At 58.8% G+C, this 25,599-nt stretch overlaps 1 protein-coding gene across 5 annotated transcripts; it reads right to left on the bottom strand.

Moving 5' to 3' along the window:
- Positions 1 to 11,314: 11,314 nt before the first annotated feature.
- On the bottom strand, positions 11,315 to 24,029 carry CLPTM1L (CLPTM1 like). 5 transcript variants are annotated; one of them, XM_025270738.3, is made up of 17 exons: positions 23,747 to 24,029; positions 23,303 to 23,403; positions 22,158 to 22,347; positions 20,458 to 20,606; positions 19,372 to 19,450; positions 18,447 to 18,564; positions 18,162 to 18,256; positions 17,608 to 17,692; positions 16,641 to 16,744; positions 15,767 to 15,832; positions 14,946 to 14,996; positions 14,174 to 14,256; positions 13,626 to 13,777; positions 13,181 to 13,236; positions 13,059 to 13,103; positions 12,264 to 12,379; positions 11,315 to 11,826 (listed from the first exon to the last, which is right to left on the bottom strand). In XM_025270738.3, the coding sequence occupies exons 1-17, from the start codon at positions 23,906 to 23,908 to the stop codon at positions 11,742 to 11,744; spliced, it is 1,737 nt and encodes a 578-aa protein (XP_025126523.2). In that variant the 5' UTR covers positions 23,909 to 24,029; the 3' UTR covers positions 11,315 to 11,741. The 5 variants fall into 5 exon arrangements, with proteins under 5 accessions (XP_025126523.2, XP_025126524.2, XP_025126525.1 ...); XM_025270739.3 differs by having other exon boundaries at positions 20,458 to 20,603; positions 23,747 to 24,028; XM_025270740.3 differs by having other exon boundaries at positions 13,626 to 13,660; positions 23,747 to 24,026.
- Between the last annotated feature and the right edge of the window lie 1,570 nt (positions 24,030 to 25,599).

The raw sequence follows: 25,599 nt of genomic DNA, 5'->3' as shown, positions 1-25,599 counted from the left end.
ACAGGCCGGGACTGGGACCCTGCCCGGTGGAGCGTGTGGCTGGAGGGTGACGTCGTTTTGTCCCCCGTGTGGACTCGTGTGACCAGCCCCGCCCTGGAATACTGAACTGTCCCAGCACCTCCCGGGCATCAGTTGTGAGATCTCGGAGCAGCGTGCTGGGCCAGCCTGGGCAGCCGGTCCAGCCCCTGGCCCTGCGGTGGGTGTTGGGGTTTTCCCCGCTCTGGAGCCCTTACCAGCTGCTATGAAGGGCTGCGTTGGTATTGGACATCGGGTGTATAATCACATGACCTCTCGTCGCTCAGGATGGACGCCCAGGGGTCTGGTCGCCCCGTGAGCTTACGTCTCCTTTCCTGTCTTGCATCTCGATCAGCGACGTGTGACAGAGTCCTTGGTGGTGTCGCTGGTTTTCACTGCAGGGGCTCAGGCAGGTGTAGACAGGATGGACTGGTCCCCGGGGGCCTGGAGACGCCTGGGAACGGGTGCCAGTGCGGCAGCAGGACTGCACATGGGTGGAAAACAGAGGCACGTAATGCCCAGAGCACTGCCCTGCGTGCAGCTCGGGGGAGCGCTTCTGGGAAGGCGTTCAGGACATGGCTCCCGGAGCAGCAGAGGGCGGAGGGGCCGGACCTCCTCTCCGCACGGAGGGACAGCCCAGGGGCGCTGGGAAACGATGGAGCAGAGGACACGGGCCGGTCCTGGTGCAGGGACCCCCAGGAGGAGGGCTGCCCCAGGGAGCTCCACTTTGGCCCGGCACCCAGGTTCTCTGAGGCCGGGGGCCCCATGGTCCCTGCCTGGGGACTCAGAGCGGCCTGTTTTAGCATGCCCTCACCCGGGTTCGTGGGTCAGGGGCCTGGGGGCTCTGTGGGAGCTAAGGGTGTTTCACGTCCCTGTTTTGTGGGGGTTTGTCCTGTCTTGGGTTTACTGAGAAGGTTTTTTAATTCTTAGAAGGGAAGATAGGTTACAGGAAGCACGGTCTTTGTTTACGCGGGGCTTCATGATTTATACAGCCTCCTGCACACTGGCTCCGGGCAGCCCTGGAGGAGGTGGGCAGGTCATCGTCCTGCCCCACAGGCGCAGGGGTGCTGGCTTCCTGAAAAATCCGGATAACTCAGGGCAGAGCCAGGACAGTGTCCCCCACACTCCTGGCTGGTGCTGGGAGACGCCAGGAGAAAAGGCAGTGAGTTGGGGGAGCAGAGGGGCTTTCTCGGGGCCCAGCTGGTAAAGAACCCACCCGCCAAGGCAGGAGATAAAAAATGCGGGTTCAATCCCTGGGTCGGGAAGATCCCCTGGAGAAGGAGATGGCAATGGCCCCAGTACTCTTCCCTAGAGAATCCCAGGGACAGAGGAGCTAGGCGGGCTGCAGTCCACTGGGTCACAAAGCATCAGACATGACTGAGTACGCACGCACTTCACCTCATTTTGGTGGGGAGCGGGGTCATGGGGACAGCTCCAGGGAAAACCCGCATCTCCTCCTGGCTCCTCAGAGCACGAGGCCTTTGATCTGCCCGGCAAGGCGGCAGGCCAGCCAGCTTACCACTTCCGTGCTTTTGTGTACTTTCTCTTGGACCTTAAACCGCCTGATGAAAACCAATAAAGAGTGCTTAAGGCTGAAAATCCCTCTGAACGGGGCACCACGTCCCCGCACTTTGGCAGACATGGCTTGGCTTCTGCTATGCACACACCTCTGGCTTTCCACACCCTTGAAAGTTATTTGATGAAATTTAAGAAGGTGTTAAGATGAAATTACCTACTCTGGTGCTGAGCTGTGGAATTTACTTACATAATTAAGCATTTGAATTGCTCCTGGCCCAGCCACGACCCAGCTTCCTCGTAGGCATGGCCCAGGGTGGGGCAGGGGTGCTGTGGGAAGCCCTTCAGAGGAGGGGTCCTCTCCAGGGTCACCAAGAAGCCAGGCCAGGCAAGTTTTGAGCTTGGGGGCTGCTCTGTCCTGGGACAGGAGCAAAGGGGGAGGGGGAGGAGAGGCCAGGTCTGGCTCCACTGATAGGAGGCATGAAACAGGTCGTCCCCACGGACACACTTGGTCCCAGTGGGGACACACGACACGGACACACTTGGTCCCAGTGGGGACACACGACGCTGCAGCCCCTTCTGGGCCCCAGCTGCACTCAGAGAAGCCCAAGTGAAACCCTGTCACCCCCCAGACCCTTCTGCTCCTAGACTGAAGTCCAGCTGCAGCACCCACTTCAGTTCCGTTCAGCCGCTCAGTTGTGTCGGACTTTTTGAGACCCTGTGGACTGCAGCACGCCAGGCCTCCCTGTCCATCACCAATTCCCGGAGTTTACTCAAACTCAAGTCCATTGAGTCAGTGATGCCATCCAACCATCTCATCCTCTGTCATCCCCTTCTCCTCCTGCCTTCAGTCTTTCCTAGCATCAGGGTCTTTTCCAATAAGTCAGCCCTTTGCATCAGGTGGCCAAAGTATTGGAGCTTCAGCTTCAGCATCAGTCCTTCCAATGAACACCCAGGACTGATCTCCTTTAGGATGGACTGGTTGGATCTCCTTGCAGTCCAAGGGACTCTCAAGAGTCTTCTCCAACACCACAGTTCAAAAGCATCAATTCTCTGATGCTCAGCCTTCTTTATAGTCCAACTCTCATATCCATACATGACTACTGGAAAAACCATAGCTTTGACTAGACGGACCTTTGTTAGCAAAGTAATGTCTTTGCTTTTTAACATGCTGTCTTGGTTGGTCATAGCTTTTCTTTCAATAAGCAAGCATCTTTTAATTTCATGGCTGCGGTCACCATCTGCAGTGATTTTGGAGCCCCCCAAAATAAAGTCTGTCATTGTTTCCATTGTTTCGCCATTTATTTGCCATGAAGTGATGGGACTTGGTGCTATGATCTTTGTTTTCTGAATGTTGAGCTTTAAGCCAACTTTTTCACTCTCCTCTTTCACGTTCATCAAGAGGCTCTTTAGTTCCTCTTCACTTTCTGCCATAAGGGTGGTGTCATCTGCATATCTGATGTCTGCATATCTGATATTTCTCCCAGCAATCTTGGTTCCAGCTTGTGCTTCATCCAGTCCAGCATTTGGCACGATGTACTCTGCATATAAGTTAAATAAGCACGGTGACAATATCAAGCCTTGACAGACTCCTTTCCCAATTTGGAACCAGTCTGTTGTTCCATGTCCAGTTCTAACTGTTGCTTCTTGACCTGCATACAGATTTCTCAGGAGGCAGATAAGGTGCTCTGGTTTTCCTGTCTTTTTAAGACTTTTCCACAGTTCGTTGTGATTCACACAGTCGAAGGCTTTAGCATAGTCCATGAAGCAGAAGTAGATGTTTTTCTGGAATTCTCTTGCTTTTTCGATGATCCAGTGGATGTTGGTAATTTGATCTCTGTTTCCTCTGCCTTTTCTAAATCCAGCTTGAACATCTGGAAGTTCACAGTTCAGGTACTGTTGAAACCTATCTCGGAGAATTTTGAGCATTACTTTGCTAACACGTGCTGCTGCTGCTGCTAAGTCGCTTCAGTCGTGTCCAACTCTGTGTGACCCCACCAGGCTCCCCCGTCCCTGGGATTCTCAAGGCAAGAACACTGGAGTGGGTTGCCATTTCCTTCTCCAATGCATGAAAGTGAAAAGGGAAAGTGAAGTCGCTCAGTCATGTCCGACTCTTCACGACCCCATGGACTGCAGCCCACCAGGCTCCTCTGTCCATGGGATTTTCCAGGCAAGAGTACTGGAGTGGGGTGCCATTGCCTTCTCCGTGCTAATATGTGAGATAAGTGCAATTGTGCAGAAGTTTGAACAGTCTTTGGCATTGCCTCTCTTTGGGATTGGAGTGAAAACTGACCTTTTCCAGTGCTGTGGCCACTGCTGAGTTTTCCAAATTTGCTGGCACATTGAGTGCTGAATCTGAATGGTGGAGTGGAAGGACATGTACTCATCTTCTCCTGCAAGAACTCCAAAATTGCAACTAACCGCTGAATAACCATCGACAAGAGAATGTTGGATCCCACCAAAATATACTCCCATCCAAGGGCAAAGGAGAAGCCACAATAAGTTGGTAGGAGGAGCAAAATCGTATTTAGAATGAAACCCCATACCCACCAGAAATGCTGGGAGGGCTTAAACGAAACCTTGTGCGCACAGGACCCAGAGACCCCACAGAGACTGAGCCAGACCTGCCTGTGAGTGTCTGAGCATCTCCTGCAGAGACAGGGGGTCAGCAGTGGCTGCCGCGGGGACAGGGGCTCTGGCTGCAGCAGACCTGGGAGGCGTAGCGTGTGGCCCAAGTCCTCTTGGAGGAGATTGCCATTATCTCCATCATTGAGCCACTGAGCAGACGGCCCACAAACTGCAGAACAATTATACCAAAGAAGTTCTCGCACTGTTACAGAAGTTCTAGGGCACACAACAGATTTGCCAACCTGGGGATCCAGCAAGGGGACTGAGAACCCCCAGAGAATTTGACTTTGGAGGCCAGTGGAATTTGATTACAGAACTTCCACAGCACTAGGGAAACAGACTTTGGGGGCACAAACAAAAGCTCGTGTGCAACAGGACCCAGGAGAAAGGAGCAGTGACCCCACAAGAGACTGAGCCAGACCTGCCCGTGAGTGTCCAGCAGTCTCCAGTGGAGGCGTGGGTCGACAGTGTCCGCTGCGGGGCCAGGGCTCTGAGTACAGCGGTGCTGGCCTAAGTCCTTTCGTGGGAGGCTGGCCTTACTGCTTTTCCCCCTGCAGTGCTCTGGCCTCAGGCCAAACTACTGGGAGGGAACACAGCCCCACCCATCAACAGAAAGCTGGATTAAAGGTTTACTGAGCATGGCCCAGCACATCAGAGCAAGACCCAGATTCCCCCACAGCCAGTCCCTCCCATCAGGAAGCTTCCACAAACCTCTTATAGCCATCATCTATACACATTCAGGGCAGTTCAGCCGCTCAGTCGTGTCTGACTCTTCGCGAGCCCATGGACTGCAGCACGCCAGGCCTCCCTGTCCATCACCAACTCCCGGAGTTTGCTCAAACTCATGTCCATTGAGTTGGTGATGCCATCCAACCATCTCATCCTCTGTCGTCCCCTTCTCCTCCTGCCTTCAATCTTTCCCAGCATCAGGGGCTTTTCCAAATGAGTCAGTTCTTCTCATCAGATGGCCAAAATATTGGAGTTTCAGCTTCAGCATCAGTCCTTCCAATGAATATTCAGGATTAATTTCCTTCAGGATAGACTTGTTTGATCTCCTTGCAGTCCAAGGGACTCTCAAGAGTCTTCTCCAGCACCACAGTTCAAAAGCATCAATTCTCTCGTGCTCAGCTTTCTTTTTTTTTTTTTTTTTCGTGCTCAGCTTTCTTTATGGTCCAACTCTCACATCCATACGTGACTACTGGAAAAACCATAGCTTTGACTATAGGGACCTTTCTTGCCAAAGTAATGTCTCTGCTTTTTAATATGCTGTTTAGGTTGGTCATAGCTTTTCTTCAAAGGAGCATCTTTTAATTTCATGGCTGCAGTCACCATCTGCAGTGATTTTGGAGCCCAGGAAAATAAAGTCTGTCACCGTTTCCACTGTTTCCCCATCTATTTGCCTTGAAGTGATGGGACTGGATGCCATGATCTTAGTTTTCTGAATGTTGAGTTTTAGGCCAACTTTTTCACTCTCCTCTTTCACTTTCATCAAGAGGGTCTTTAGTTCTTCACTGTCTCGCATAAGGGTGGTATCATCTGCGTATCTGACGTTATTGATATTTCTCCCAGCAATCTTGACTCCAGCTTGTGCTTCACACAGCATAGCATTTTGCATGATGTGCTCTGCGTATAAGTCAAATAAGGTGGTCTGGTATTCCCATCTCTTTAAGAATTTTCCAATTTGTTGTGATCCACACAGTCAAAGGCTTTGGCATAGTCATTAAAGCAGAAGTAGATGTTTTCCTGGAACTCTCTTGCTTTCTTAATGATCCAACAGATGTTGGTAATTTGATTTCTAGTTCCTCTGCCTTTTCTCAATCCAGCTTGAACATCTGGAAGTTCTCAGTTCCATGTGGAAGCCTGGCTTGGAGAATTTTGAGCATTACCTTGCTAGCGTGTGAGATGAGTGCAATTGTGTGGTAGTTTGAGCATTCTTTGGCATTGCCTTTCTTTGGGATTGGAATGAAAACTGACCTTTTCCAGTCCTGTGGCCACTGCTGAGTTTTCCAAATTTGCTGGCATGTTGAGTGCAGCACTTTCACAGCATCTTCTTTTAGGATTTGAAATAGCTCAACTGGAATTCCATCACCTCCGCTAGCTTTGCTTATATGGATGCATGCTAAGGTTCACTTGACTTCACATTCCAGTATGTCTGGCTCTAGGTGGGTGATCACACCATCATGGTTATCAGAGTCATGAAGATCTTTGTTGTACAGTTCTTCTGTGTATTCTTGCCACCTCTTCTTAATATCTTCTGCTTCTGTTGGGTTCGTACAATTTCTATCCTTTATTTTGCCCATCTTTGCATGAAATGTTCCCTGGGTATCTCTAATTTTCTTGAAGAGATCTCTAGTCTTTCCCATTCTATTGTTTTCCTCTATTTCTTTGTACTGATCACTGAGGAAGGCTTTCTTGTCTCTCCTTGCTATCCTTTGGAACTCTGAATTCAAATGTGTATATCTTTCCTTTTCTCCTCTGCCTTTAGCTTCTTTTCTTTTCTCAGCTATTTGTAAGGCCTCCTCAGACAACCATTTTGCTTTTTTGTATTTCTTTTTCTTGAAGATGGTCTTGATCACTGCCTCCTGTACAATGTCATGAACTTCTGTCCATAGTTCTTCAGGGACTGTGTCTATCAGATCTAATCCCTTGAATGTATGTGTGACTTCCACTGTATAACCGTAAGGGATTTGATTTAGGTCATACCTGAACGGTCTAGTGGTTTTCCCTACTTCCTTCAATTCAAGTCTGAATTTTGCAATAAGGAGTTCATTACCTGAGCCACAGTCAGCTCCCGGTCTTGTTTTTGCTGACTGTATAGGGCTTCTCCATCTTCGGCTGCAAAGAATATAATCAGTCTGATTTCAGTGTTCACCATCTGGAGATGTCCATGTGTAGAGTCTTCTCTTGTGTTGTTGGAAGAGGGTGTTTCCTATGACCAGTGCGTTCTCTTGGCAAAACTCTGTTAGCCTCTGCCCTGCTTCATTCTGTATTACAACGCCAAATTTGCCTGTTACTCGGGTAGCTCTTGACTTCCTACTTTTGCATTCCAGTCCTGTATGACGGAAAGGACATCTTTTTTGGGTGTTAGTTCTAGAAGGTCTTGTAGGTCTTCACAGAAGCGTTCATCTTCCGCTTCAGCGTTGCTGGTCGGGGCACAGACTTGCATCACTGTGGCAGTGAGGGTTGCCGTGGAAACGAGCAGACATGGTTCTGCTGCTTTTGAGACTGCACCCAAGTGCTGCACTGCAGACTCTTAGTCGGCTATGAGGGCTACTCCATTTCTGCTAAGGGATTCCTGTCCACAGTAGTAGATATAATGGTTATCTGAGTTAAATTTGCCCATTCCAGCCCATTTTAGTTCACTGATTCCTAAAGTGTCGACATTCACTCTTGCCATCTCCTATTTGACCACTTCCAATTTACCTTGATTCTTGGCTCTAGCATTCCAGATTCCTATGCAATATTGTTCTTTGCAGCATCAGACTTGACTTCCATCACCAGTCACATCCACAACTGGGTGATTTCTCTTTGGCTCCGTCTCTTCATCCTTTCTGGAGTTACTTCTCCCCTCTTCTCCAGTAGCATATTGGGCACCTACCAATCTGGGGAGTTCCTCTTTCAGTGTCATATCTTTTTGCCTTTTCATACTGTTCATCTATACACATAGACATCATCTGTGCCACCCCTGGAGGGTCTCCAGGCACTTCTGCCCACAGGCCCGGCTCTGATCCTCCCTGGAAGGAGTCACCAACATGCTGGCCTCAGATGAGCTTTCTTTTTAAAGTTTATACTCATTTTATTTTTGGCTGCACTGGGCCTTCGTTTCTGTGTGCAGTCTTTCTCTAGTTGTGGAGCGCGGGCTTCTCACGGAGGTGGGGGGCTTCTCTTGTTGTGGAGCACAGGCTCTAGGCACAAGGGCTTCGGTGCCCCGTGGCACGTGGGATCTTCCTGGACCAGGGATCAAACCCACGTCCCCTGCGTTGACAGGCAGATGCTTAACCACTGAACCACCAGGGGAGCCCCCCCGAGATCCATACTGAATATGAACACACAACCAAAACCCTCCAGCATACAGCAGGAAGGACACAGTGCCGTGAGTGAGAGCAGACAGACCCCAGCATGCAAGGCAGCAGGATCGGCCTGCAGGCTGCTGCAGCCGCTGGAGGACGCTGCCCCCGGTGCTGGCCTGTCCTCTGTGCAGACACGAAGGCAGGCAGAGGAGAAGGCCTTTCAGACAGACCAGGTGGCTTAAAAGAAACAATTAGAATCAAACAGGACATCGGGAGCCGCATTACTGAATAATGAAAATTCAGTACGTGAACTAAGTACCAAACAGAGAACATGAGTGCTGTGGGAACAGCTCTCTCTCTGGAATGCCCCCGAGTTCAGCACAGAGGGACCCAGAAGCTGAGAACAGGAGGGGAGATGAGAACAGGTCACTGCAGAGGAGCATCGCATGGAGGAGGCACTTCTGAGAGACGGGCCCAGGGCCCCCACTGCCGCCAGAATCAGCGCTTTGCCTGGAGAGGGGGACGGATGGGATGCTACGCTTGGCGGAGAGCGCCCAGGCCTCAGACGGGAGACAGCCTGGAAGGCCGCAGGCTGCGTCTCTAGGATGAGGGTAAGTAAGGGCACTCATGCGGGCAGAAACCCGGAAGCAGCCAGTTTCTATAGGACGCACTCCAGGCGGGGAGGTCTGACCTCAGAAACGTGGGGTAGGGAGTGGAAGCACATGGGTGAGAGCTCGGGCAGAAACAGATGGGAGTCTGCCGGCCGCTCTGGGGTGGGGGCAGAGCACAAGGTCTGTCTGACTTGGGTGTGCAGGGCCTGGGCGGACATCCTGCTCGCTCTCCTGGGAATGGCACCTGCGTGCTGGTACCCTCTGTTCCCGAAATGCCAAGTGAAGCCGCTGGAAGCCATCTGGCCCTGGGCTTCCTCGTGGGCGTGGGTGGCCTGTCTCTCCAGGGATCTGTCCGTCTCTCCACGTGGTTGGCTGTGTGGGCACAAACTGCCCTGAGGCTCTCTTGCTGTTGTTCACACGTGTGCCATCTGATGCTGTCGCCTGCCTCTTAACTGACGCTGTGGCTGCGTCTCTTTTCCTCCTCCTCAGTCTGGCTGGAGGTTTACTACTTTTATTGATCATCTCGAAGAACAAGCGTTCCTGTTAATATTCTGCACTCTCTTCTCCACCGTCACGGACTTCGGCTCTCACACGTGCTGTGGTCTCATCTGCTCTCTTGGTTTCCGAAGGCGAGCGCTGAGGACACGTGAGTCTTTCCCTGCTGGAGGTCTTTAGTGCTTCAGCTGTGCCTCCGTTTCCCCATCAAGGACCATGAACGTGAGTATTCCGTGTTCTCATTTTCATTCAGTTCAAGATAATTTCTCATTTCCCTTTTGGCTTCTTTGATGCATGGTTTATTTCAAAGTGGTGATGTTTAATTTCTAAATATTTGGAGATTTTCCCAGATCTGTTATTGATTTTTAACTTAATTCCACTGGGGCTGAAGAACGTAATTTGTATGTCCTGAAAGCATTTTATAGTTGTTTAGGCTGGTTTTATTGTGCAGAATATTCTTGGTAAATGCTCTGCACGCTTTTGAAAAGTGTGTACACTTCTGAATTTGGGAGGAGTGTCTGCAACAGGTCATGCAGAGTCCAAGTGTTCAGGTCCCCTCTGTTCTCAGAGAGCTCTGCTTACAGTCCTGTCAGTTCTGACCCAGCACTGAAACTGCCCCTGGACTGGTTCTGCTTCGTTTCCTAACAGTTTTGTGTGATAGGTTTTCAGTATGTTCAGCATTTCAACATGTTTATGTACCCAATAACAAACTATTATGTCTTTTTAATACTTTTTAGAAAAACACTTTATTTCTTGGTAACATTACTGATACTTCTCTAAAATACACGTTCCTGGTGTTAATGTGGTGGATGTCTCCGTGTGTCCCTGGGGCCCGCTCTGCCTTTGGTCTGGTCATCTCTGCCTTCCGGCGGGGGGATCATGCGCCTTTACCAGGATCCCCGCCACGCGGGGCGGAGCTGCAGGCGTCGACCTGTCCCGTCTGCTCTCACTGCTCTTCCGTTGTCCTGTTTAGCCCTGCACCGAGCATGTCTCCCCGCTGGGCCGATTCACTTCGGAGGTCGCGTGTCTGTAACCCATCGAGGTTCACCTGCAGTCGCGTCGTGTCTTCACCCCCAGTGTAAGTACCTCCCTGCCTGGCTCTGTGGAACCTCACAAAACACCATTATTATTTTAGCTGTAAGTGGTTTATTTTAGATAACCTAAATGACAAGTGAGTCGAGACACACCCACACGGCTGCTGCCTCCGGGGCCTCCCATCCTTCGCCAACATCAGATCGCTCCCGCTGCCCTCGCCCCTGCTGGAAGGCCTCCCTGTGAGGCTTCTCAAAGAGCACATTTGCTGCGAGGAGTTCCTCCTGCTTCTGCTGTCTGTAAAGCCCGTCATGTTACAGTATATTCTGATACACTTTCAGGGGTGAAGCCTTCTAAGTCAGCAGCTTCTCTCCTGTAACAGGGCAGCGCGTGCTGGCAGCTGGCTCCTGGGTGTGGTTCTCTGTCTGGCCTCGAGGACTTGCAGGAAGGACGCACAGATCTGACCCTGAGAGCAGCCTCGACGCCAGCCCACAGCTGGCCCCACGTTCTGGCCACGGAGGGGCCCTGGATGCATGCCTGGAGACACCGCCGGAGGCCACAGCCCACCAGTGTAGACATCGGCAAAGAGAGATGTCCCGAGCCAGGCTCAGGGGCCGAGGTGCTGATGTGCTCACGTGCCCACACCGTGCCAACAGGCTCCAAGGATGAACATCAGGGAATACGACTGACTGCGTCACCCACCAGCTCTCACCCTCATCTGCCCTGTCCGCGAAGACACCTCCCCGCCCTGCTCCTCCCTCTGCAAGCCCTAGGGCGTTTCCCTAACAAAACTCGTCTACTGACCCCCAGGACACTGCGATGACTCAGCTTTAAAACGAGACGCAGACACGAAAGACTACTTGTGGTCCGAGATTCCTGAAATCTTCTCCTGTTGACACACACACACACACACACAACACACACACACACACACACACCCCATCGTGCATTCACTTCTGGGAATGGGATAAACGCCACTATATGAAACCTACGTCACATCAGCCCAAGAAGAGTGTACAGCCAGAGAAATTTATTTTAAAATAGAAACATACGTACATTAAGCTGTAAAATAGTCAAATTTAAATGAAAAGGAAAAAACCCATTTGATCCCAGAGTCTACACGGAACGGATTCAAGGAGGCATGTGAAATCCCCGTGAGGAGCGCCCACAGACCCCGGGAGACGGAATCCAGGGTGGGGACCCCGCAGGAGCGGCCCAGCACCCATGGGCACCAGACCCGGCGACCAGGACGGACGTCCGTGCGGGGGCGTCATCAGCGCCGTCGGCACCGCGGACACGACGTGGAGGCACCCGAGGCCGTGAGGTGGACGCACCCGAGGCTGTGAAGGAGACTCGGGGGTTTGGCAACGTAGAGGCTGTGATGGCGGGAGGCCCACCTGAGCCGCCGACCCTCTGCAGCGGCGCCTTGACTGGCTCAGTCTGTGTGGGGTTTCCGCTGGGGGGTCTCCTCGTAGGACTCCCCAAACTCGTTCACTCTACTCTTATCCACGGGATAAAGCCTGCAACGAGACCATGTGTGCATCAGGCTGGCTGGCACGCAAGGGCGAACACGCGTGTCCTGGGTGAATGAGAGCCAGGACTCGGAAGGTCAGTCCCCGTGGGAGAGACCGGCGCGGGTTTGCCTTGTGCCCTCTCGACGTTCTTAGAACAGTCAGGCCAGACCTCTGCTCCCGAGGCCGCTGCCGACAGCTGCAGCCACGCTGAGGCTCCTGACGCGCGCAGAGCGGGGCCGCGGCCCGCTGCACGCTCTGCCGAGCAGGGGAGCCGCTGACGCGCGCAGGGCGGGGCCGTGGCCCGCCGCACGCTCTGCTGAGCAGGGGAGCCGTGTGCTCGTGGGGTGGTCAGACAGACAGCAGTGCTCCTGCGTGGGGAGCCAGGCCCCGAGGCCCCACCTGCCAACGTCTCCCCTACAGGAGCAGGACTGGGGCACACTCACCACCGCTGGTACAGGTACACGAGAAACACCACGTCGTCCCTGAAGCAGGCCAGCCGGTGGGAGGTGGGCATGGTGATGATAAAGGCGAACACGTCGTCGATGAAGGTGTTGAAGGCCTGCGGGCGGGCAGGGCTGTGAGACCAGAGCCGCCTGGGCACGCGGTCACCCGTGGGCACTCGCCACCCAGTGACCTGAGCACCACCACAGCGGAGAGCAGCAGGGGTCCTGGGCCCAGGGTGACCCTGGCACAGACCCCACGGCCGGGCGTCCCGCCAGCCCTCCGCAAACAGGATGGAGAAGCACCACCCAGGAGCGGTGGTGGGATCACAGAGCCGTCTGCATGGAATCCCCGTGCAGATCCAAAGCAGAAGGAAGCTCTGACCATCCCCACGCCCGACCCGGCACGCTCTAGTTCATGGTCACTGGAGGGTCACGCAGCGCCAGCCTCTGCACGTGGCCGGGCCACGACATGCCCAGACAGCCCTTGGCCAGCTCGGGCCTGGGACCACTGGAGCCGCGGTCTGGGGGACAGGGACCCAGCACGCGACACCAGCCAGCGGGTCAAGAGCACCCACCTGCTGCAGGATGTGTGGTGCCAGGAAGCAGCAGGGCTGTCCCTCGGGAGACCGGCTATGGGGCTGGGGCAGGGACCCCGGGCTTCCAGGGCCACTGCGGGGCTCTGTGCTTGAAGGAGAACCCCCCGCCCAGCCCCCAACGCCCCTGCACAGAAGCACGGCTGACACGACGGGGCCACGAGGGACGGTGCCCAAGGGCCTGTGCAGGCAGCACACCGACCTTGTAGGTGAAGGCCTTCCAGGGCAGGTGGGCCACTGACTTCATCTGGGGACAAGGAGACAGGCGCGTCAGGGCTGGGCGGCCCAGGGCGCGGCCCACGGGTGAGGGGGCGCGCGTCTTACCTTGTAGTTCACGAAGAGCTGGGGCAGCATGAACAGGAAGCCAAATGCGTAGACCCCTGGGGAGACACGGGCGTGGAGGCATGGGGCTGGGATGCTGCCCCTGCCGCCGGGCATCGGAGCTACCGACTCCAGACGCCTGGGAGCTCTGCCTGCCGTTACCCACCGCCTCCTGCCCGGGGCAGAGACGGGCCCCTCCCACCCCCGGTGAACACGCCGAGCCGGGCCCGGCGGCCTGCGAGCGGCAGCTCACCATCTGGACAAGCCGAGCGGGCCGTGCTGCCCCGGAACACGGGGCTGGGGGCTGCGGTGCCTGCACCGACTACCCCATGAGAACACGATGCCCACAGCTGACCCCACAGGCCCAGCAAGGGGGACGCGGGGTGCGGCAGGCAGGGCCGGATGACGTGACCCGCTACAAACGCTGCTGCCGAGACGGGAGACTCACCGTTGACGAAGCTGTTGATCAACCAGGAATACCAGCTGGAAGGCAAGGGCAGGTGACGGGGGCGCCACTCGGCCTGTCGTGACCGAGGCCCCCGGCCCCTCCGGTGCTGGGGCCGCAGCGGGGGCTGCTCTTGGTGGGCTAGCCCGGGCCACCTGCATGGACGGCGGGCTCCTTAGAGCCCCCACCGAGGGGACAGCAGAGACCCGGCACCTGGAGCCCCCACCGAGGGGACGGAAGAGACTGGGCATTGAACACTTCCCCTGACGACCTCCAGTGGGACAGAACTACAGAGCCCGTGGGCGGCCCTGAGCCCGGCCCGAGCACCGGTGCCGCTGGGGGTCACCCGCGCTGGGAGAATGGGGCCAAGACAGTGCAGAGGCCCTGGCCTCTCTGGACACGGGCTGTGTGGCCAGCAATTAGTCTGCTCCCGTAAGGGCTCCCCAGCCTGCTGGGACCAGATGGCCACGCGGGGCCAGCAACGGGCAGCCAGGACCCCGGCTGAGGGCGAAGCTGCGCTGGACCCGCAGCCGTCAGCAGAGTGCTCTCACCTCTTGTACTTGATGTTGAGCAGTGAGTAGACGGCACCCCCGATGCAGAGAGGGTAGAGCAGGTAAGATAGGTATTTCATGGCCTGGGGGACAGAAGGTGCCCAGTCAAGGCCCGTCCTCCGAGCCGCCTAGACCCACAGACCAGAGGGCACAGCGGCGGGACGTCCAGGGCAGCAAAGCTGGGCTGCGTGGAGGATACAGGCTGGCGAGCATCTACCCACAGGACGTCCACCATGAACGCGTGATGGATCCACACCGGCCCCTGACACACAGCCAGACTCACAGCGTGACTGGGGGCAGGCGGGGGACCAGACGTCCAGCAAAGGACTCTGAAGAAAGGCGCCAGGCTCCCTGTTGGGGCCACCTGCCCATTAAGGCAGCCTACTACCCTCGATTCCCATCTGGGCTTTACCAAAACCTGATGAAGACTGGGATGCGGCCGACGCCCGTGAAACCAGAACACAAAATCCCTGCACGAGGAACGTGTCAACCAACCCGAGAACCTCGTGGGAGGGGGCACCCCACGTCGTGGAACGGGCCCGGCTCACAGCCCCACGGGCGCGAAGACGCCTCCCAACAGGACAGCACGTGGAGCAGGCACCACAGGACTGGGACCTGGGAGCCCCCAGCGCCCCCCCCGGGTCAGAAGACCAGCAGGCAGCTTCCAGGGGTCGCAGTTAAGGCGGGCGGGTCCCACACCCAGGATGGGCCTCCTCCTGGCAGCCACAGCCCGGCCCATGCCTGCAGGTGAGCACGCCGCGCCGCCGCTCACCTGGGCGTCGTACTCCTCTGTCCTCCGCTCAGACTCACTGTAAGTGCCAAACTGCAAAGGAGTCCACACAAGCACGTCACCCCAGGGGCCAGGCTGGCGCCCGGGCTCAGCCTGGCTGCGGGCTGAGCGGGAGGAACCCCCAGCCAGGCACGGCAGCCCTGAGCGCACCGCCCGAGATGCGAGGCCGTGGCAGGCCCATCAACCCAGACGTTACGCAGCATGGCCGCTTCCTGCCCCCGTCCTGCTGGGCTTTCAGTAAACGCCCTGCTCCTCCTCAGTCAGGGCAGACGCATGGGGTGACGCGGACCGCAAGCTGCACCCCACCGCCGTGTGACCCGCCCTCGACCTGCACGCCTGCACCCTCACAGTCCCGGGGGTCTGCACGTGAGGCCCGCCACAAAGAGCGGAGCAGCCGCCCGGCCATCACCTCCCACTGCCGCCCCAGGAAGCTCGACAACGGAGAGCCCCTCAGGGTGTGGTCAGGGCGGGACCCCACCCCAGGGGGGCTGCACTTGAGATGGGCTAACCAGCGTCCTGCCTGGTCGTGGGGTGGGGGGTTGCTGCTCCTATGGCTGGGGACGGGGGATCCCAGGGGGCTTGAGGGCAGAGCTGCAGAGGGGTGAGCCGCCCCGCCCACACCAAGACACCCCCGCGTGTCCCCGCGGGCCTACAGGTGACCATGAGACGGTCACCCGCCCTCAGGACTGTACGTGGTGGGGCGCAGCCAAGGGACGCGCGCAGCGGCTGGCCTGTCCCACAGGTGCGCTGCGACGGGACCAAGTGATGGGTCCCTGAGAGGACATGGGGGGGGGGTCCCCTACCTGAAATGTGGGCCATAGGCCTCTCCAGATGACGGTCATCTTCAAGGCCTTTTTCACTTTCCACAGCTGAGAAAGGAAAACCCACACCTAAGGTTCCAGGACCCAGAAGAAACCACGGCCTGCTCCTTGGACGGTGGCCGATCAGGACACGGGCCACTCATGCCCCGCTGCACCCCAGGTCAGCCTGACCACTCGGCGGGCCCCTGACCAACGCCCGTCTCCAGCACAGACCCAGCCTGTCCGCCCTTGGGGACCACCAAGTCCCCACCTAGTTCACCTGTGCCTGGCCACCCCCACCACCTCCAGACTTGCCCTGGCACCTTCTTCCAGCCCCCCAGGCAGCACAGAGTCCTGTGTCCTGCCACGGCTGGGTGTCTCCAGGTGGCCGCCCCCCTGAGGTGGGGCCAGCCCAACAGTGAAGTCGGTGTCCACACGACTTGTGGCTGCGGGAGGGTCCAGCCAGCACTTCCCAAGGGGTGCCCACAGGCAAAGGCCTGGACAAAGCCACGCTGAGGGTCCTGGTGAGGGTGGTGCCGGAGGCCCAAGGGGCCCTGGACTCCAGAGAGGGAGCATCCTGGCCCATCACTCCCACATCGCCCATTACCCATCCTGCTCCACACAGCATCAGTTCAGCGACAGCCACGGGGTCCACCCACCGAGCTACCACATCTCGTGGGCGGACAGGACGAGGAAGCGTCCAGGTGGAGACACACGGGGCTGTGTGGAGCTCCGCTGGAGGAGCCAGACAGTGGCGCCCTCGCCCTAGCCAGGCCAGCCAGTCCCCAGGAAGACGCCAGTCCCGACCCGCGATGAGCACCCGGGCCCCAGGACCTCTGAGGCAACACGCAGACCAGCGCCCAGGTGGGCCACTCACCTCGATGGCGGCTCCAATGCCCGCAGGCACCAGCACCAGGAGGCTCGTCTGCTCGTCCAGCAGGAACAGGAAGATGACCACGGTGCTGAAGCAGCGCCAGAGCACTGGGGACGGGCGGGCGGGGCTGAGCGCAGGGCGGGGCCAGCCAGCTGCACCCACACACACACCCACACAGGTGCACACACGTGCACACTCCTAACAGGTACATACGTGCCCACAGGCACTCAGTCCCCAGGCACCAGCACCTTCAGGCGCGTCTCCCCTCTGCCCACTGAAAGGGAGCCGTGGAGCCATGAAAGGCTGGGACCCAACAGAAAGCCACCTCAGCCAGGACGTGTGTGAGCCACACGCACTGACACAACGCGCGGACGGGATGCTGGGGACACGGCTCCTAACGGGGACCCGGAGCCGGGCCTGTCTTCCCAGCGGAGACTCAGGAGCCACCACGGCTGTGGGAATGTCCCCTGCAGGGCAATGCCCGCCAGGAACGCGGGCTCCAGGCCCCACAAACCCTGCTCACACCACAACGGCAGAGGCCAGCGGAGGGCCTCAGCGGGGTCCTCCCCTCCGAGAAAGTCAGAGGCGAGGACAGAAGACCCTGGGACCTGGACGCAGGGGCCGTCCAAGCACCCCAGGCCCCGCCCTCAGAGTGACTCCACGGGAGCTGAAGAGCCACCTCCTGCTGGGAAGCCAACCTGGCGGCCCGCAGGACCACGAGCCCATGCAGACAAGCACCGAGAACCGGACCCCGAGCCCCCCGCCCCAGGCATACGGGGTGCTCACCACGGCCAAGAGGCTGCCCTCACCCTCCCAGGCTGCTCCCACGGGGACCTAAAAGCCCGTCCCAAGCAAGAGCCGTGTGGGTCCCGGGCGAAGACCCCTGTGGGCGTCCAAGTGAGCTCATCACCCGCCCATGTGGCCCAGCGGGGGGCACCTTGGAGGACACGAGCGAGTCCCGAGCCACTACCTGCTTTGGTAGACATGCCGATCATGCTCTTCTTCTTCTTCCAGAAGCTGATGTCGTTTTTAAACGCCAGGAAATCAAAAAGCAGCTGGAAGAGGACAGGACAGCGATGAGCCCCCATGCTATGTGGGTGAGCACGGGCTCGATTGGAGACACTGTCCACTCAGGGAGACCTCAGCCCCAGCGCGGCCCTGACAAGTTCTAGCTTCTCTGGTGGCTGGTCCCCTGGCCTGTGGACCCACTGTTACAGCCGGGAGCGGGGCCTCACCCCCACCCTCCACCCCGAGCACAGCTCCACGCAGGCTTTCCTGGCAGTCGCCAGCCACCGCGTCTAACGGGGACCCTCCCAGCAGGACCTGACCGTAACTCTTGGAATCACCGTGCCAGACCTCAGACAAGGCAACACCTATTTTGCTAATCTCATTGATTTTGATTTGTTTTCAAAACGGCTCCAAACAGACGAAGCCTAGCCCTTCAGCTAGTCGAGCCTGAGTGTAGACCCCTCTCCTGCGGGGCGGGGAGAGGGGAGGCTGCACTGGAAAACCAGGAGCACTCACGTGGAATGCAGCCACGAAGAAGGTCAGCGCCAAGAAATACAAGTTGGTGTCGACAAAGATCCCCTTCACTTCGTCAGCATCTTTTTCTGAGAATCCTAAAGGGGACCGAGGACCCGAGTGAGGAGCGACATGGACCCGTACTACAGAGCCCCGAGGGGTCACCTCGTCTGGAAAGGAGCTCCTCGGACCCCACGGGGCCCAAGGGGGACAGCCTCACAGGTGGACAGGTGCCGAGTTCTGGGCTCCCCCGACTCCCCACTGCCGGGACACGCCCGGCAGCCTCACCGAACTGCTGCAGTGAGTACACGGCGTCCTGCATGTGGATCCAGAAGCGCAGCCGCCCCAGCGAGATCTTGTCGTATGACACGGTGAGCGGCAGCTCAGTGCTGGAGCGGTTGATGACCTGCGGCGGAGTGGTGGCAGTCCGGCCCTGAGCCAGGCTGGGACCCCGCGGGCCCGGCACCACACCGTCCTCTGGGGACCTGCAGGCACCTCCTCCAGGAAGCCCTCACTCCTCGAGCTCCTCTCCATCACCTGAACCCTGTGTGTCTCTTGTGACCACAGCCCTGGCGCCTCCTGGGCAGGCGCGGGGACCCACGTTGGCAGCTGAGTCGAGCAAAGGCCCACGGGAGTCTGAGCCCCTGCCCGGGGACCAGATGCCAAGGCTGCCCTGAGAAGAACACAGGGGGGCGGCCACACTCACGGGGGCGGCAGGAGCTGCAGGGAGGAGCGGCCCCTCAATAAGGCCCTCGAGGACACTTGGAACTGACGTGTGACTGTGTGTGGAGGGGAGGTGTCCCATGACACCCGACCCTGCGGCCCCCACAGCTGAGCTCTGCCCAGAGATGCTAAGCAGCAGGCCTCCGTGGAGAGGGCACCTCCCTGACCCTAAGTGAGGCCCTGCAGGTCGGGGACACGGTGGTTTGGGTGCTGCGAGGCGCCCAGCACGGTGCCTGCAGCGGTAAGCAACCTCAGGCATCAGCTGTTAGCCCAGCCCATCCCGGGGGGGCGCAGGTGACCAGGCGCCAGCCTGGAAGAGGCAGGCTCTGCTCCAGATGCCTCCACACCAGAAACCCGGGCTCCCGCGGAGCCACGGCCACAGCCACTTGAGGGATAAGTAGCCCTCCCAGGGCTTCGTGCTTATCACGGGTGGGACCCGCTGCCCGCAGTATGCACGCTATGTTGGGGTCGGCAGCGGCAGCCGACTCACCATGAGGTCCTTGACGCGGTTGCTCAGCTGGTCAATGAACAGGATGGGCAGGTACTGCACCGTCTTCCCCAGCTGGATCCTGGGGGCAGAGCCGTCTCCAGGTCACTGGGGGGCTCCCGCACCCGGGGGGACGGAAGCCCCAAGATGCTGGGTCTATCTCACAGACCGCTCCCCCAACCGCAACTCCAGCGGCTTCTGGTTGCTGGCAGGCCCAGGACGCGCATTCCCACAGGGAGTGGAGGGGCCCGTGCGCCACGTTCCCCCCTCACAGCCGCCACTGGAAAACGCAGTGAGGCTGGGCACCGGGCGCTCAACGGGACGCCATTCAGGACACAGAACGAGGGGCCGTGCGTGCGCCCACACGAGGGTCCGGGGTGCGGCAAGACGTGCGGGCCACAGGCTTGGGAGGGGGCGGGCAGGGGCCTCGCGCCCCGCGGCCCTCACGCTCCCAACTACGCACACACCCAGCATTAAAAAATGAGAACTTTACAGAAGGCAGAGTGTCATGAGCGCACCAGAAGGGCCGCTGAGAAGTGTGTGAGGCGACAATTCTCATCCGAGTTTCTGGGAGCTACGTGTCGACCTGGGGCCAGACCGGCGTCGGGGTTAGGGCAGGATGCCCTAAGCCGGTTTCAACGGTTATGCTTCTGATGGCAAGTGACGGAAAGAGGGTGACCTAACGACCAGCATTTAAGCTTAGGGAGTGGCGTGAGGTCACGGGACACTGACAGGGGATTGCCTCAAGGGTGCAGGGTGACTCGGCCCAATCAGGTTCCCCACTGTCCCCCCGAGACGAACACCTGCTGCTCCCTCTTCCCTCCCGGTCGTGGTGGCAGCTGGGACCAGCGAGACCTCCAGGAGGCAGGATGGCGGGGGCACTCCAGGCAGCCCCCGGCTCCCCACCACAGAGGTCTCAGGGGTGCAGGGGTGGCCCATCTGCTCCTGGACTGTGGCTGGCCACGATCCCGGGGGCTCCCCCACCCACCGGATGCCCCCTCTGCTGTTGGCTCAGGGAGTGCACGAGTGATGCTCAAGCTGGGCGCGGGACCTGCAGCGGGCCTGCCCCGGAGCCTCAGCGGCACCTACATCTTCATGTAGCGCTGCACGTCCGCGGGCAAGGAGGCCCCGTCAAAGATGAAGTTGTCCACCATCACGTTTAGGGTCAGCCTGGGCCTCCAGTGAGAAACCGGCTCATCCAGGGCACTCGTCGGCCTCTTCTCGGCCTCGATCTGCTGCTGAACATGAGCGCTGACTCAGCAGGGAAAGGCCGGGAGGGGCAGGCCCTGCGGGTCTTGGGGGCGGGGTGTGGAACCCTCACCTGGGAGAGAGTGCAGCCCCGAGCCGGCCCGAGAGGGACCCCGGCGGCCCTCGCCCAGACCCTCACTCCCCACAGCCTGCTCATGGCAGAAACCGAAGGCCTGCTGTTCCAGAGCTCGTGATCCTGCGTCTCATGGACTCCTGCCCCGGGAAGGCCGAGCCCTGAACAGTCACAGGAAGCGGGGGCAGTCTGGAGGTAAAAGCCCTGCAGCCTGCAAGGAGCCTGAACCGAGATGCTTCTCAAGCAGCTCTGCCCAGCCTTCTGGAAGGGGCCTGTCCGCGCCTGGGCAACAAGCCTAAATCCACTAAATTCAGAACAAACCCTTCCTGACGGGAAGACCTTAACGCTGCACCTGAGCAGCCCCGTGAACAGCGACGCTCTATGTGTCTCCGCCCTCCAGCTCCAGTGCTGACAGCGGAGCCGTCTCCCAGAGGCAGCGACAGGGGCGGCGACTCAGCGCCCGATCCTCCCGGGGAGGCCCTGAGGCAGCGACAGGGGCGGCGACTCAGCGCCCGACTCAGCGCCCGATCCTCCCGCGGGCGGCGACTCAGCGCCCCGATCCTCCCGCGGACGGCGACTCAGCGCCCCGATCCTCCCGGGGAGGCCCTGAGGCAGCGACAGGGGCGGCGACTCAGCGCCCGACTCAGCGCCCGATCCTCCCGCGGGCGGCGACTCAGCGCCCCGATCCTCCCGCGGACGGCGACTCAGCGCCCCGATCCTCCCGGGGAGGCCCTGAGGCAGCGACAGGGGCGGCGACTCAGCGCCCCGATCCTCCCGCGGACGGCGACTCAGCGCCCGACTCAGCGCCCCGATCCTCCCGGGGAGGCCCTGAGGCAGCGACAGGGGCGGCGACTCAGCGCCCACAGCGCCCACCGATCCAGAGCCGCCCTCACCCTCCACAGGCCTCCAGGGGAGGCCCTGAAGCAGTGCTGTGCGGTCTGCAGGGAAGGGAACCCGGGCCTCTCCAAGGACACAGAGAAGACGATGTGGACACCTCCCGGAGAGCTGCCGCCCCTGGACATGAAGGGCTCTCCTTCCAGGGCACACGGCCCCAACCCCAGGCTACCTCTGTTCCGTCCTCCCCTGCGGTCACAGCCAAGTGCGTGCCCACCAGCCTTCCCTGAACGTGTGGTTTTCTAGGCGTATGAGACACATTTTGTACTCCTGCCTTTCTCCTAATTTAGGTCACATCCTTAGAATCAACACCCCAGCGCTGCCTTGTCCTGCCCCAGCACAGCGTCACCAGCTCCAAGTCTGACCGTAGCTGAGGCGGGCCACCCTGCACCAACTCTCTGCCCTGCACACACGCTCCCAGGGCTCAGAGGCCCGGTGACCTGAGAAGGAATCCAGGTAAAGAAAGTCACCGAAGACTCATCTGCACATCACTAACTCAACACAGATAACTGCACGTGCAGACGCGTGTGGACTTCAAGGGGCCAGCAGGCTGCCTTCCGCCAGCGCCGCTCACCTGTGCCGCAGGTTCCCCGGTCAGCAGGCTGACCTCCTCCGGCTTGGGGACCATGTAGGTGGTTAGCGGGCTCACCAGGTGCACCTGCTTCGCGTCGTTCCAGGGCAGGACGCCGGCGTGGTGGAGGAAGACGTAGGCGTACAGCGTGCCATTGTTCCTCGTTTTCTTGGGAACAGAGACGTTGACTGTCCTGAAACAACATAACCGACGACAACGCCGTGAGCGTTTTGTTCTGGGGACGTGGAGATCACGCGAGCACGTCCACAGAAAATGCTGTTTTGAACCCAAACCGATTCCTGTCGGCTGAGAAGTACTAAGAGTGAAACCCACCTGCCTAGATGTCACTGGAGTCCCCACGTAGGTTTACGCAACGCACCCTGAAGGCACGGGCGGCCGCTGCGAAGCCTGCATGCCTTCTGCTGAGGTCGCAGGCCAGCCCCAGGCACGCGTGACCCACCCCGTCCCCACAGCAGCTCTCCCACAGGACTCGGGCTCTGCCGAGTCACACACCCCAGTACTCGTCTTGACGCCTCCCAGACAACAAAGACGGAAGAGGAGGACTCGTGATGAGCACATCGCTTTTAAAATTATGTTTCTTGAAACTTAAAAACCTAGAATCATCGGTTACATGCAGCTTTAAAAAGTCACACTACATACTTCCATATTTACTCTGCTTGCTCTTTTCTGTAAAGCTACACTTCACTTAATTTTGATTTTCTGCTAAATTCTTCCGTCCATCCTTCTCTTTTCCCTTCTAGATAACAGAACTGAATCAATTCTGTTGGGAAAACACAAGTTTTGCTGTCGGATCTGTGTAAGCTCTGTTCAGCATGTCGTCTGCACCCATCCCCATCCCTCCGGAAACTCCCCAGGGCCGAGCTGCATCCCGCAACTGTTAGAAGCTGGGTAAGCTACTTCCTAAGTGAGAAAGCTGCTACTTTCAAGTGAAACCAAGTTTGCTGCCTACGCTCCGCACGTTTGCAGCTGAAGCACTCCACCGCGCACGAGAGGGTCGGTAACGCCACTTCTCTGCGGTACACTTCTCTCACACTCTCTCTCTCTCTCTCACACACACACGCATACACTGACTCTTCAACAATCTCAATGGTCACGGGGCTTGCCTGTCACCTTGCCCACATCCGTACCTTTCAAATTTGGACTCCACGTCAAAGTCCTCCACGTTCAAGACCAGATCCACGTTGTTCTCAGCGCCCAGATTAGACCGCGTGGTGGTATACACACTGAGCTGAAAAAAGGACCGTCAAGAAAATCAAGCCTGCGAGGGCCCTGGCAGAAAGCGAGGGCGCTGACAGAGGAAGACCTGAGCGGCCGCTGCGGGGAAGGTGCCTGCCGTTCCTCAGGGGACAGGACTCGGCGGTGCCACGATGGCTGAGGGCCAGGCCTGCCACAGAGGGACACCTGCTGAAGCCTGAGGCTGGCCGCTGGACGGGGCGGGGCACAGGGGCCAGCTGCGGGCCGAGGGTCGTCGGGGCTCGGGCGGGGAGGCGGCCTCACCTGGGTCAGAGTCTGGCGCCCGGCTCGGCCCGCCCGGCCCGAGGGTGGAGGGCGGGCGGGGGGCAGGCGCTCACCTGCAGCTTGGGCCTCTGCGCCAGGTAGGGCTGGATGCAGCGGCCGTGCCCGGAGCACGGGCGGGTGTACACGATGCCGTACATGACCCAGCAGGTGTGCACCACGTACACCACGAACACGCCCACGACCAGGCTGGTGAAGGAGCTCCGGCCGCTCCACATGGCGCCGCCGCCGGGCCCCGCCGGGCCGCCTCGCAGACGCGGGCACTCCGCCCGCCCGTCGCCCTGCCGGACGCTCCGGCCGCCGCCGCTCACGCGAGAGCCGCCGCGCGCCGCCGCCACCGCCGAGGAACGAACGCGCCGCGCGCCGCGGGCAGCCGGCTGCCCCGCATGCTCGCCGCCGCCGCCGCCGCCGCCGCCGCCGCCGCCGCCGACCTGTCGCCGCGGGATTCGCCGCCGCGCCGCTTCCGGGCCCCGCACCGTCCGCCGGAAGTGGGCGCGCCGCGGGGCGCCCTGGGAAGGGTAGTTCCAGCGGCCTCGCGCACGCGCCTGCGTCGGGGGCGCGGTGTGACGTCACCACCGCGCCGTCCTCCCGGCGTGCCCCGCGGTTCCGGCGGGTCGGGGGCTGTCCCGCGGAGAGGCGAGGTCGCGGGGCTGGGGGCCGGGCCGCGCGCCGCCTCCTCCCGAGGCGCGGGCGAGACGCCTGGCCCAGGGCTGGCGCCGAGTGGCGGGGAGCCGCGAGAGCGCGCGCGGTCCCTCAGCCTGAGTCTGGGGTTGGGTGGACGACGTGAGAGGTGGAGGCGGAAAAAAATAGGCGCGCGAAAGGCAGCGAGCGCTTCGTGTTTCTTTTCGCTGTTGAGACAGGAGCCCCCAGACGGGCGCCGTGTGGGGAACGCGGCCTTCCAGCAGGGCGGGCGCCGTCAGAGCCCCCGACAGGCTACAATCAGAAAGGGGTTCGGTTTGAGCCAAACTGAGCAGCAGGCCGGAGGCCCACTTCCCAGGTTTCCCTGAGAAACCGCTCCGGAGAAGCGAGGTTTCAGCACAGCTTTACATCCTGTCAAAGCAAAGAACGTCAAACAAGTCAGGGATACACTTCTTTACGGTTTAAACAAACAAAAACAGGCCAGCACGCAGACGGCGTCAACCTGGCCTTGCACCCGGGAGGGAGTCTTACCACGGAAGGTCCCCATCCGGGTCCCGGAGCAGCGGCTTCCAGTCTTGACTTTTCACACGGGCGTTCCTTCTGCTCAGTGTGGCCCTCTCTAATAATTAACGCAGGTGTACAATGTATGTTTGATAGACCACAAATAGGGCATTTTATTTAGTTAGGATCAAATTCAAGTGAATTGATGTATAAGCCAGAGTGACCTCTTTTATCTCAATATGTGAGCGTTGAAGAAATTTAAAAAAAATCATTCTCCACTGCGTCCTGGGAGCCGCCGTCGCCAAGGGCTGAACCCGATCCTCAAGAGCTTCCATTAGAACCCACCGCCTGCCGGAGGGACAGTCTAGCTGGGGCTCCAGGGAGGGAGGGGACTTGTCCGGCTGTCCAGGCTTGATGGTGCTCACGTTTTCCTGTTGAGAGCTGCCCTGATGGCCTCTGGAAGGGCATGTGTTCTTCCTGTTTCCATCTGAGAGCCTGTGGAGTCAGGACCCTGGGTTCGCTGGAGCTGCCCATGCCCAGACAGCGTACCATCTGCGTTCCTGTTCACATCTACTCTCTCTCTTTTCCTTCTGTCTCAGACAATCAAAAACGTTGCTAACCATTTACAGAAGTGGTTCGGTTCAGTTCAGTTCAGTTGCTCAGTCGTGTCCGACTCTCCGACCCCATGAATCGCAGCACGCCAGGCCTCCCTGTCCATCACCAACTCCCAGAGTTCACTCAAACTCATGTCCATCGAGTCGGTGATGCC

This window comes from Bubalus bubalis, chromosome 19, assembly GCF_019923935.1.
Source record: "Bubalus bubalis isolate 160015118507 breed Murrah chromosome 19, NDDB_SH_1, whole genome shotgun sequence".
Classification (NCBI taxonomy): domain Eukaryota; kingdom Metazoa; phylum Chordata; class Mammalia; order Artiodactyla; family Bovidae; genus Bubalus; species Bubalus bubalis.
Note: the sequence above shows the minus strand (reverse complement) of the source record. Positions and strands in the feature narration are given on the sequence as shown.

Excerpts from the sequence above, each read along its gene's own strand:
- CLPTM1L (XM_025270738.3), bottom strand. The coding sequence starts at position 23,908 with ATGTGGAGCGGCCGGAGCTCCTTCACCAGCCTGGTCGTGGGCGTGTTC. Across the intron at positions 23,404-23,746 it reads CGCAGAGGCCCAAGCTGCAG|CTCAGTGTGTATACCACCAC; the intron begins GTGAGCGCCTGC and ends TCCTTTTTTCAG. Across the intron at positions 16,745-17,607 it reads CGGCATGTCTACCAAAGCAG|TGCTCTGGCGCTGCTTCAGC; the intron begins GTAGTGGCTCGG and ends GCCCGTCCCCAG.